General features: G+C 42.9%; 1 protein-coding gene across 3 annotated transcripts; it reads left to right on the forward strand.

Annotated features, from left to right (window-relative positions):
- Positions 1–639: 639 nt before the first annotated feature.
- On the forward strand, positions 640–11,583 carry LOC115105941 (E3 ubiquitin-protein ligase KCMF1-like). Of its 3 annotated transcripts, XM_029628461.2 has the most exons (8): positions 912–1,056; positions 3,127–3,252; positions 3,462–3,629; positions 4,760–4,899; positions 5,209–5,310; positions 5,525–5,702; positions 6,076–6,358; positions 9,909–11,583. In XM_029628461.2, exons 3-8 carry the CDS (start codon positions 3,599–3,601, stop codon positions 10,195–10,197), a joined length of 1,023 nt encoding a protein of 340 aa, XP_029484321.1. In that variant the 5' UTR covers positions 912–1,056; positions 3,127–3,252; positions 3,462–3,598; the 3' UTR covers positions 10,198–11,583. The 3 variants fall into 3 exon arrangements, with proteins under 3 accessions (XP_029484319.1, XP_029484321.1, XP_029484320.1); XM_029628459.2 differs by lacking the exons at positions 912–1,056; positions 3,127–3,252 and adding an exon at positions 640–844; XM_029628460.2 differs by having other exon boundaries at positions 912–3,252.
- Positions 11,584–12,859: the final 1,276 nt, after the last annotated feature.

The following is a 12,859-nucleotide window of genomic DNA, read 5'->3' on the forward strand; positions in this document are numbered from 1 at the left end:
TCGAATTGCTGCAAAGAACCACTACTAAAGGACACCAATAAGAAGAAGAGACTTGTTTTGGCCAAGAAACACGACCAATGGACATTAGACCGGTGGAAATCTGTCCTTTGGTCTGATGAGTCTACGCACACGTGGTTCCCACCGTGAAGCATGGAGGAGGAGATGTCAGATGTGATGGTGTGGGGTGAGTTGGACAGCTGATTGAGGGAAAAGCAGCCAACAAGTGCTCAGTACATGTGGGAACTCCTTCAAGACTGTTGGAAAAGAATTCCAGGCAAAGCTGGTTGAGAGAATGCCAAGAATGTGCAAAGTTGTCATCAAGGCAAAGGGTGGCTACTTTGATGTCTTCACTATTATTCTACAATGTAGAAAATAGTTAAAACAAATAAAGAAAAACCCTTGAATGAGTAGGTGTGTCCAAACTTTTTACTGGTACTGTATGTATATATATATATTTTTACATCAAACTAGTCAGGGATTGCATTGGGAAAATAGCTTTCTTGTCTCACCTTTTGAATACAGTGGCTGAATCATAAAATGGATTCTATTTCTATAGGCAGATTTTTTTTTTACCCTCTTCAGTTGAACAACCACATTATTGTGAAGGGCACCCCCTAGTGTTTCTTCAGCAGACTGCGAATTCTCTGTCTCAGTACTTCTTCGTGACAGCCAGAGAGGGGGAAGCACAGAACTGTAAGCTCAGGATCCATCTTAAAGAGAAAATACGAAATAGAAATCGCGTCCCAGGTTTATCTCTTAAAAGCTGTATATTTTCTGCGTGATCCGTGCTAGGGAGGCCGAGGAGGGGGCTGTGTCATCGTCTGTAGGATGTCCCGACATGAGGGTAAGTGAAAAACAGACGTCCATAGCTAACATTAGCTTCCTGGGGTTGGTCAGTGGGTTGCCATGTTTTGTATTGCAATGCATTGGACAGGGCTCATGATGGCGGCCACCATGAATTTTCTCAACCTCCTGATTGCTGAGTAGAACCAGATTCTTGATATCGACAGTCTCCGTATTTATGAACAGTCATGTTTCAAAGAAGTAATACTTCTAGTGAGCGGTCGTTTCTTATTCTAGCGAGTTAGCTAATGCTAGGTAGCTTGCTATCTAACGTAGCTAGCTAAAGTGATGGTCCGACAGCCAGTTGCTATAGCTAGGACGTTGGCTAGCTAGCTTTCTTCAATGACAACGTCGTTAGCCTAGTAGTTAAGTTTCCAGACTGGCCTTTTTTAGGAAGGGTGAATGCGTGGTGTGTGTTGGTATGGCCACATTGTTTTCGTAGGTAGTTTAGTTAACAAGTTATTTAACTGGACTAAGTGCTGAAATACTCCATGCCACCCAAGAAGGGTTTGGTCACTGAATGCACTGTCATCAAGGTAGTTTGAGGCCTCAGTCACAGTGGCCCAAACTTAACCAGGCAGCTAGCTAGCTGCTACCTAGTTTACTAACTAGTTCGCCCGTCTTCTACCTTCACTTAATTAACGTTATCTAGCTACCGGTGTTATGGTTAAATTCTTTAGCTAATTAGCTAACTCATTGGATCCGTAGAGTATGCTAGTTAACTGCAAACAGAGTGAATCGACTAACTAGTATAAGTTAACTAGCTAGTTATGTTGACCCTGTTAGAGCACGGGTTTGGAGAACACCCGGCATCAACCTACTTGATAGCTACTTAGACATCTGTCTGGCTTGCTACACTTGTTGGACTACGTCATATTAGGTCTGGATGAATAGCCAGGTCTCGATTTTTTTTCTCCTATAACGTTAACTAACTAAGGATCTGTGCACTTATGAAGGAAGGCCTGTCAGTGTATGGTGAAAGTGTTCTCAGTCACTGAGTCACATAGCTATGTCAAAATGACATGCAGTTCCAAATAGGATGTTTGCCTAAGCAGCACACCTTTATCCAGAGTCCAGACAAGCATTGCATAGACACCCATAGGTGTGACAGACACCAGGCATCTGAAAACCATTTGAGTAGTGTAGCAAGGGGTGTAACTAAATGATTTGGTGTCATTTTTTTCCATTGGTGCTTTATTGGCATCAAGAATGGGAAGTCAAGGGCTGTTGTCATCACAGAGCAAGGGCAAATTCTCAATTTGGAGAATCCAGACAATTTAATGATAGATCAGTACAGAAGTTCTCAGAAATGTCTGACTGTGGGTGCGTTCGTAAATTAATTCTGGCTATTATTTTATTTAACCTTTATTTAACTAGGCAAGTCAGTTAAGAACAAATTCTTATTTACATTGACGGCCTAACCAGGACGATGTGCGCCGCCCTATGGGAGTCCCAATCACGGCCGGTTGTGATACTACAGACCCTGGTTCGATTCCAGGTTCTAACGACTCTAGCACTGAGATGCAGTGCCTTAGACCGCTGCGCCACTCGGGAGCCCTACTCCGATTTCAGAGCGCTCTCGTCTGGAGGAACCCTTACTCTAGATGACATGAAAACAGCCTAACTAGGGCGAGTAAAATTGTCAGTGAGGTGTTCTCTCATTTGTGTCTGGAAGTAGCTGGCAAGCTAGCCAACTTTAGCAAGTTAGCTTGGGTGCTTGACTGCCATTGTTAGGTCAGAACACTCGGATCAACCCTATTCCTCAGCCAGAGCATCCAGTGTGCGCTCCAAGAGCGAACCGCTCTGAATTTACAAACTGGACCATATGACAACTCTCTGAATTTAAGAATGCCCAGAGCGCGCTCTGAGTTTACTCTGGCACTCCAGAGTGAATTTACGAACGTACCCTAAATGTGAGCAATGAACAGCAAGCAGCGTAGCCTAACCTTTTTCAGTTTCAGAATTTTGATTCTTGCTTTGTCAGTTACCTTAAGGAGGGACGTGTCAAATGCCTTGGCTTTATGACAGCGGTGAAATGGTCTCATTTCAGCAGCACTAACAAAGTTGAGGTGCTGGTTATAGCAGTTTACATAGTGCCTGTTGGAAGGAGGAATCTACAGTATGTGTATCAGTACAGTATCACTGCAATCACCACGTGATATGATCAAGAAAAACCACGAAGGGACAGCTAGATGACAGTTTTGTGTTTCTTTTCATTTTCACTCTGTCTATACACTCTGTTTCTTTTCTCCTGATCATCTCGTCTGTCCATCTGCTGTTTAGGCCTGCTTAATTTACTGCACTGTGATATAAAGGCCTGTTTTGCATTTGCAACAACAAATGCAAATGATTACGTACAAATGCATGAGAACTGGACAAGATGGGACCCTATTATTCTGTTCTAGCCAGGTACACACACACACACACACACACACACTGACATTCATTAATGACCTGCTATTGATGTTCGGTGGATTTGAAACATTCCTCTCCATTCACATTTGTGGGTTAGTGCCAATGTCTCTTTCTGACTGTCTGCACACAGTGTCCTACTGCACCACCTTAATGGGCTATTAGCCTGTACATTTTGACATTGAATCCTCCCCCTTGTTTTGCAGGTGTGAGCTGTGACGCGTGTTTAAAAGGGAACTTCAGAGGGCGCCGGTACAAGTGTTTAATTTGCTACGACTACGACCTGTGCGCATCGTGCTACGAGAGCGGAGCTACCACAACGAGACACACGTCGGAGCACGCCATGCAGTGTATATTAACCAGGGTAGACTTTGGTAAGGACATCTGCCGTGTAGATTAACCAGGGTAGACTTTGGTAAGGACATCTGCAGTGTAGATTAACCAGGGTAGACTTTGGTAAGGACATCTGCCGTGTAGATTAACCAGGGTAGACTTTGGTAAGGACATCTGCAGTGTATATTAACCAGGGTAGACTTTGGTAAGGACATCTGCAGTGTAGATTAACCAGGGTAGACTTTGGTAAGGACATCTGCAGTGTAGATTAACCAGGGTAGACTTTGGTAAGGACATCTGCAGTGTAGATTAACCAGGGTAGACTTTGGTAAGGACATCTGCAGTGTAGATTAACCAGGGTAGACTTTGGTAAGGACATCTGCAGTGTAGATTAACCTGGGTAGACTGTGGTAAGGACATTGCAGTGTATATTAACCAGGGTAGACTTTGGTAAGGACATCTGCAGTGTACATTAACCAGGGTAGACTGTGGTAAGGACATCTGCAGTGTATATTAACCAGGGTAGACTTTGGTAAGGACATCTGCTGTGTAGATTAACCAGGGTAGACTTTGGTAAGGACATCTGCAGTGTAGATTAACCAGGGTAGGCTTTGGTAAGGACATCTGCAGTATAGATTAACCAGGGTAGACATTGGTAAGGACGTCTGCAGTATAGATTAACCAGGGTAGACTTTGGTAAGGACGTCTGCAGTGTATATTAACCAGGGTAGACTTTGGTAAGGACATCTGCAGTGTATATTAACCAGGGTAGACTTTGGTAAGGACATCTGCAGTGTATATTAACCAGGGTAGACTTTGGTAAAGACATCTGCAGTGTAGATTAAACATGTTACATTATGAGAAGGGACAGGAGTTTTTTTTTTCTGCCCACGTGACCCTGCAGGGCTATCTTGTTGTTCTTCCTGGTCAGGTCATGTGGTCCGGAAATCTCTTCGCACTTAATTAATTCGATTTTTGTTGATACTTTTGCTTTCAGTGTATTTGCATGGTGAATTTTAAATGTATTTTTGTCTTTGTTTTCTATCTTATGCGCTTTGAGCATGTGAAATGTGCTCAACAAATTCAATATGATTATTATTCGATATGAGGTTTTGTATTATGGCGATTTATTATTAATGTGACTCTAAAGATGGATGGTTTTGCTTTGCAGACCTGTATTACGGCGGCGAGGCGTTCTCAGTAGAGCAGCCCCAGAGCTTTTCCTGTCCTTACTGTGGTAAAATGGGCTACACAGAGACATCCCTACAGGAGCATGTCACCTCAGACCATGCAGAGACTTCCACAGAGGTGGTAAGTGGGGGATATCATCCTAGTGTTTCATCTAGCATCACTAAGACAGGACAGCCTGGTCCCTCAGTCCTGCTCTGTTGCTATTCTGCCTGAAAAAATGTGGCCTCCATTTCTTTCAATAGAATGTTTTGGTGTTTACCACCTCTAAAAATCTAGGGGAAACATTGCATCCAATGACATCTCATACATCCAAATTTGATTCCAGGGCTCATGGAAGCATTAACTCAATTCTCAAATAATGATTTGACAACTGATGCTTGTGAATGGTCAGTTGAATATATCCAGAGGGTGCTTACTGCTTCATTTCAGATCTGTCCAATATGTGCTGCGTTGCCGGGCGGGGACCCCAATCACGTGACTGACGACTTTGCTGCTCATCTCACACTTGAACACAGAGCACCTAGAGACTTAATATCCTTTTACGCAGCTCAACTCTGTCTGTGTGTGTCTGTGTGTGTCTGCGTGTGTGTGTGTGTGTGTGTCTGCGCGTGTGTGTGTGTGTATATGGTCTGCTTGTGTGTGCCTACCTACCTTTGTGGATGCGACAACTATACACGTCTGTGGATGTGACTATTCCAGTTACTTGCGAGCCCCTTGGTCTGTACTCCTTAACCCACTGTTTTACGATGAGTCCAGTGGCGTCCGGCACGTGCGTCGGATGTTCCACCACGGTCGTGGGCTGGGCGGTCCTAGGGCACGCAGGACCAACATGCACTTTACTAGCAGCTCCACTGGGGGGCTCTCTTCCTCACAGAGTTCCTCTTACTCCCCCAGTAACAGGGAAGCCATGGACCCTATAGCAGGTGAGCAGTACACCTGGTCTGACCAGTCTGTCTGTCAGTATAACTACAAACAGGGTCTTCCTCATAGAAATGGATAGAGATTCTATAGTTTCTCCCCTCTTGTGGCTCCTATGTACCTGGTTACTCATGGAGTCATTTGACATAAAATAAGTAAAATTCTCTCTCCATGAGACTGAATGGCTCCTGTCTCCAATGAAGTATAACCAGTACAATATAACCAGTACAACCACTGTGTAATGTCTCTTGTCCAAAGCACTGTGACACCCCTACAGTAGTGTGGTGTCTCCCAACAGCGTGTCTATACTGGAGAATGTTCATTTGACTGTCACCAAAATGATCTCAAAATAAATCTCTTCATCTCCCCTCCCCATAGAGCTATTGTCTCAGCTGTCGGGCGTGCGGCGCTCGGCGGGTGGCCAGCTCAACTCGTCGGGCCCGTCTGCGTCTCAGCTGCAGCAGCTACAGATGCAGCTGCAGCTGGAGCGCCAGCAGGCCCAGGCGGCCCGCCAGCAGCTGGAGACGGCCAGGAACGCCACACGACGCTCTAACCCCGGCGGCAACATCAGTGCCACCATCCCACCTCCCAGCGCCAACTCGGTCGGCGTGGCCGAGAGCAATCCCATGGCCTCCCACAGCTCCCAGTTCCTGCTCACACGGTGAGTTGTCTACTCGTGGACAGAGCCTTCTACTTAGTGTTTTTCAAAATAGATCAATGCTCTGCAGACTTAACATCTGAGGCCCTTCTGGACTTCTACCACATTATTACAGCTCCCAGGACCCAAGTTGTTCCTATCAACTCCCTGTGGCATGGTCTCCCTTATCCTCCTGTTTGTCCCCCTACGCAGTGTCGTCTCCCCCCTACGTGGTGTCGTAGGGGGTCATCTCCCACCCCCCCGCGGTGTCGTGTCTTTGCTATGCCAGATTAAGTGATATGACATGATATTTTATAAAATCATTTCTCTGTAATTAATATTACCTGATTAAACTAATCATGTAAATGTAATTAACTAGGAAATCTGGGCACCACGGAATAATATTTATAGAGCTGTTGTCTCCCGAATAAACTCTTAAAGACCTGGGAATCTTTTATATCAATAGCAGTCACATCTGAACGTCGTAAAATTCTTGGTTATCGTCACAAACCGTGGCTAACAAGTTGAATCAGCAGTAGAACATTTGGTTTAATTATTTATTTACTAAATACCTAAATAATCACACAGAATTACATATACACAGGATGGATCATACATTGATTACTAATTATGTCATACAAGAAAACGTCCCTAGCGGACGGAGCCGATATGACGGCTGGTTACACAAAGAAAGGGGGTTGAGTTTGAATGAAAGCACGAGAAGACTGAGAAACCAACGGATTGGGTCTCTATAGGACCTCATGAAGCTATGCTATCGTAAATACAGAATCTAATGCATTCTAAATTGCCACCCATTTGGAAAAGGAAAATAAAATAAATATTTACTCTGAGCTGCGCTTCGATAGATTAGTCGTAGATGGAAGGCTGGGTTGCCCAGCAGAGATATCCCTTGTCCTTGGAAGAATATGTATTGTGGTAGAACGGATATGTTGTAGTACCATCGTCGTGTGGTAGAATGGTTCTGTTGTAGTACCCTGTCTTTCTGAAGAGATTGTCCGTCCTTTCCTAGCCCACGTTTACAGCTGCTGCTGCTAACTCAACGTCTAGGATGTATCACTTCTTTAGTGAATAAGAGTTCAAAGTTCAAATCAAGTTGCCATACTATAAGCTCATGCTATATTCTGGCTGGTATAGTCGAAATTCATCCTTCCAGCGTGTCGATCGTCACCTCCACGTTGAAATTCGCTCTTCTAAACGTATGGACATCAGTCCTCACGTCATCGGGAACACAATGATAATTTCGTTAGGTTGTAGTCGTTCAACCATTCGCAACCAGAGCTCACGCTGAGGTTGGCTTAGTTCTGTAGTTGATATTAGCTCTTTTAAATGTATGGACAGCAGTCCTCACGTCATCGGGAACACCAGGTTGACTCTCGTCAATGGGCTTTTGTAGTGGTGGAGAGAAGGGCGTGTTTCCTAGTTCACAACCAATGTCTGTTCAATTGGGCGGGGGCCACTGAGTGAGCAGAGTTTACTTATGAAAACAATTCTCTAATTTAGAAGCTAAAATGACATTTTATTTTTTCACAAAGAGTTTCATATTTAAACATTTAAATTGCACAACAATTCCATGTGAATCCGATAACTAGAATGTGTAGACTTTCCAAGATACAGTTTATGTCGTCCTATCATCAGTAATAATGTTTCAGACAACAACTGATCTGACATCATATTCTTTAAGTACCAACAGATACATTCAACTGGTTGGATTCCAGAAATATTGTTCCGTTCCCAACCTTTTGATGTTACCATACTCTCTCTATGTTAACAAAGGGCTTTCCAAGAGTCAAATCTGTAGAGAGAGAAAAGGGGGAAAGGTATTTATGGGGGTCATAAACCTCACCAACAGAACATCATGACAGCGGTGTCGTCTCCCAAGCCCCCTTACCTCAACTAGAGGTCCACTGATTATGATTTTTCACCGCCGATACCATTTATTGGAGGACCAAAAGGTGATACCGATTAATCGGACTGTGTGTGTTTGTGTAATAATGACAATTACAACAATACATCAATGAACACTTTTTTAAAACTTAATATAATACATAAATAAAATCTATTTAGTCTCAAACAAATAATAAAACATGCTCAATTTGGTTTAAATAATGCAAAAAAACAGTGTTGGAGAAGAAAGTAGAAGTGCAATATGTGCCATGTAAAAAAAAAAGTTTAAGTTCCTTGCCCAGAACATGAGAACATATGAAAGCTGGTGGTTCAATATTCCCAGTTAAGAAGTTTTAAGTTGTAGTTATTATGACGCGTCGACTATTTCTCTCTATACCATTTTTATTTAATATACCTTTGACTATTGGATCTTCTAATAGGCACTTTAGTATTGCCAGCCTAATCTCAGGAGTTGATAAACTTGAGTTGATAGGCATCACGCTGTGAAGCAAACATTGCTAAGAGCTGCTGGCAAACGCAGTCAAGTTTGAATGAATGCTTACGATTCTGCTGCTGCCTACCACCTCTGTCAGACTGCTCTATCAAATCATAGACTTAATTATAATAAACACAGAAATACGAGCCATTGGTCATTAATATGGTCAAATCTGGAAAGTATAATTTCGAAAACAATACGTTTATCAACCCTAAGTCTAAGTTATTGCTGTTACATTGCACAACCTTTAATGTTATGTCATAATTATGTAAAATTCTGGCAAATTAGTTCGAAACGAGCCAGGCTGTCCAAACTGTTGCATATACCCTGACTGTGTGCAATGAACGCTAGAGAAGTGACACAATTTCCCTAGTTAATATTGCCTGCTAACATGAATTTATTTTAACTAAATATGCAGGTTTAAAAAAATATATACTCGTGTGTATTGATTTTAAGGAAGGTGTTGATGCTTATGGTTAGGTACATTTGTGCAACGATTGTGATTTTTTTCGCGAATGCGCTTTTGTTAAATCATCCCACGTTTGGCGAAATAGGTTGTGATTCGATAATAAATTAACAGGCACCGCATTGATTATATGCAACGCAGGACAAGCTAGTTAACCTGGTAATATCATCAACCATGTTTAGTTAACTAGTGATTATGTGAAGATTGATTGTTTTTTATAAGATAAGTTTAATGCTAGCTAGCAACTTACCTTGGCTCCTTGCTGCACTCGTGTAACAGGTGGTCAGCCTGCCACGCATTTTCCTTGTGGAATGCAATGTAATCGGCCATAATCGGCGTCCAAAAATACCGATTACCGAATTTATGAAAACTTGAAATCGGCCCTAATTAATCAGCCTCTACTCCCAACCCCCTTTACATGTTGTCTCCCAACCCCTTTACATGGTGTCTCCCAACCCCCTTACATGGTGTCTCCCAACCCCCCTTACATGGTGTCTCCCAACCCCCTTTACATGGTGTCTCCCAACCCCCTTTACATGGTGTCTCCCAACCCCCTTTACATGGTGTCTCCCAACTCAATCTGTTCTCAGCATCCACAGGCCTACCCAGGTCTTTTCTCCCACTACCTTGAACCGTCTCTCCCATTTCCTTCATGTAGTCCCTCTGGTCTGTGTTAACCAGGTATCCTCCTCTCTGTCCTCCTACAGTTTGAATGAGCCCAAGATGTCGGAGGCGGAGCGGCAGGCGCTGGAGGGTGAGCGCGCCGACCGCAGCCTGTTTGTCCAGGAGCTGCTGTTGAGCACGCTGATGCGCGAGGAGAGCTCCTCTTCGGACGAGGACGAGCGGCGAGACTTTGCCAGCTTTGGGGCCATGGGCTGCGTGGATATCATGCCTTTAGACGTGGCCCTGGAGAACCTCAACCTCAGGGAGAGCGGTACTGGCGGTTACAACAGCAGCTCTAGGAGCTCTAAGGAACCTCCACCACCTCCTCTTTGATGATATCCCAGCACCACGCAGACTTTGTCCTCTGTGCTGCCACTGCCAGTGACGGGCGGGTAGCAGGATCTTTTGGGGTTTGTTTTTTGGTGATTGTAATTTCAGGTCTGTCACCTTTGTTACATTTGTGTACAACCATAAAAAAGGAGAGCGGGAGCGATTGGGGAAAGTGCAAGTGGATGAGTGCGCAGCGCTAAGCGAGCGAGAGATTGAGAGAATATATATATATATATATATCTCAAATGTTGATAATCAGTTCTACACAACTAATTTTTTCCTTTAGCAGGTAAGCATTAGGTAGATGTGGCAGATCTCTCTTCCTGTTCTCATGCAAAATGATCTCCTTATAAATACCCTACATTCAAAACCTGAAGAGGAACCAGACACCCTATGGTGAAGCTGCTGTGTGTATTTATGACTTAACAAATAAAAAGTGCTTGGATGGTTAACCATAAACTACTGCATGAGGTTCTTTGCATCGTGCATGACTTTTAATGACCTCATCATTAAAAAGGGAGAGAGAAAATATCCCCACGCTTTCTCTCGCCAACCATTTTAAACGGTTTTACTTGAAACATGATTAGAGTTTTTCCGAAAAATGTGATATTGCAAAAAAAACTGACATGCTGAATAATTTAGGAACTTTTTAAAACGTTTTTGTTTGAAATAGAAAAACAACATATTGGAATCTGCAGTAGCTTTAAAAAGAAAACAATGCAATGTGTTTATCTCTCAGCTCTGGTTGGTCCTTCCCTACTTTGTGACGTCGTCTGACTATAACATCAACTTGCTGCACTAACAGCAAAACTCAAGAGAAACTCGAGACATCTGCATTCACTTAGCAGATAAAATAATACAATACTAGGAGCAGAAAAACAAGATCTTGTCTCTGACATTTTTCCTAGCTGTTGATTGCTCTAGTGAGATGCTGTGTGTAACCACCAGATGTTGTTTCTAATTTATGCACCTGTACAGAAGAACTAGTCTCCCATTCTCATCGATCGCACTCTACTCTTCTCTTCTCCATCTCTCTGCTTCTGTAGGCCCAGATTCCCTAAGTTAATTTGTATTACTTTCTTTGAGGAAGGGGAGCGCGAGACTTTCCACATTGCAGGCATTGTTTTTTGTTCGACTGAAGAATGATTATTTTTTCTCAGCTAAGGATAGCTTCTATTTATTTGTTTAGTTTCTCTGATTCTTTTAAGCCTTGTAATGAATCATACCACCTCCATGCCTATACTCTTATCCTCTGGAAAATACAATGAGATGTATATTGAATTTGTGCGTTAACTTTCATAATGGTTCTAGGATATGGGCAGACTTTTTTTTAATTTTTAATGTAAATTTAGAATACAATAAACTGCGCACAGCTTTTGATGAAACCAAGCCCCTCCCTCTTGATCTTTGTGGTGTCTTATTTGGCTACTGTATAGGGCTCTTCACACTACTGAGCCGAGCTGAACTGAGCTGGCCTGGTTACTCATCCACCATAGTTGCTGGAAAGGACAATGTGAGAAGAAAATATCCAACGCTTATCCAGTACAGTTTTGGTTTGGATCTGCTAGTGTGAAAAGGTTATATGTATCACAATGTGCTAGGCTATAAAGGGATAGTGTGAGATTCTGGGAATAAAGACATTTTCTAGTTCCCCCTGTCAGGCGAACTTGTGGATACCAGTTTTGTCTTTGCGTGCAGTATGAAGAAAGTTAGAGGTAGTTTTGTGAGCCAATGCTAACTAGAGTTACGCAATGACTGGATGTCTACAGGTACATTAGCATACTCAACAGTACCTACAATTGTATTTACAATTTCCAAAGACCAATGGACCCTATGTACTTTGACCTCTCACTACCTATGCACATCAATGCCTGCACCTTTTTACTACTAGTATGACTGAGCAGTGTGCAACACACTGCACTCACTATGGAAACAAGTAGGCCCTAGTGTCTATAAACACAGCCTTGTCCTACAAACAATGCTGTGCCTGTAGACAGCCGTTTCCCTGGACCTGCAAACTACACTGAGATTTTTTTTCAAACACAGTAGCTAGCTACATACTAACCATGCTCAACTCTACCTGCATGGCATAGAGTGTATTTTGGAAAGTATTCAGACCTCTTGACTTTTCCACATTTTGTTACGTTAGTCTTATTCTAAAATTCCCCATAATGACAAAACAAAAATGTTTTTTTTGGTGCAAATTTATTAAACAGAAATACCTTATTTACATAAGTATTCAGACCCTTTGCTATGAGAATCGAAATTGAGCTCAGGTGCATCCTGTTTCCATTGATCACCCTTGAGACGTTTCTACAACCTGATTGGAGTCCACCTGTTGTAAATTCAATTGATTTGACATGATTTGGAAAGGCACACACCTGTCTATATAAAGGTGCCACAGTTGACAGTGCATGTCAGAGTAATAACCAAGCCAGGAGGTTGAAGGAATTAACTGTAGAATGCCAAGGCAGGATTGTGCACAGTTCTGGGGAAGGGTACAAAAACATGTCTGCAGCATTGAAGGTCCCCAAGAACACAGTGGTCTCCATCCTTAAATGGAAGAAGTGTGGAACCACCAATAAGCTTTTTCTGTGGGGTTGTGTTGGTGGTGTAACCGTGTTAGAGCTGTCAAATCTGTGAGCTCTTGTGGTCATTGTCACAA

The sequence above is a fragment of the Oncorhynchus nerka genome, linkage group LG22 (genome assembly GCF_034236695.1).
Source record: "Oncorhynchus nerka isolate Pitt River linkage group LG22, Oner_Uvic_2.0, whole genome shotgun sequence".
Taxonomy (NCBI): domain Eukaryota; kingdom Metazoa; phylum Chordata; class Actinopteri; order Salmoniformes; family Salmonidae; genus Oncorhynchus; species Oncorhynchus nerka.

Coding starts and splice junctions, on each gene's coding strand:
- LOC115105941 (XM_029628459.2), top strand. Junction 5,311..5,524: donor ACAGAGCACCTAGAGACTTA/ATATCCTTTTAC, acceptor CCACTGTTTTAC/GATGAGTCCAGTGGCGTCCG. Junction 6,359..9,908: donor TCCCAGTTCCTGCTCACACG/GTGAGTTGTCTA, acceptor GTCCTCCTACAG/TTTGAATGAGCCCAAGATGT.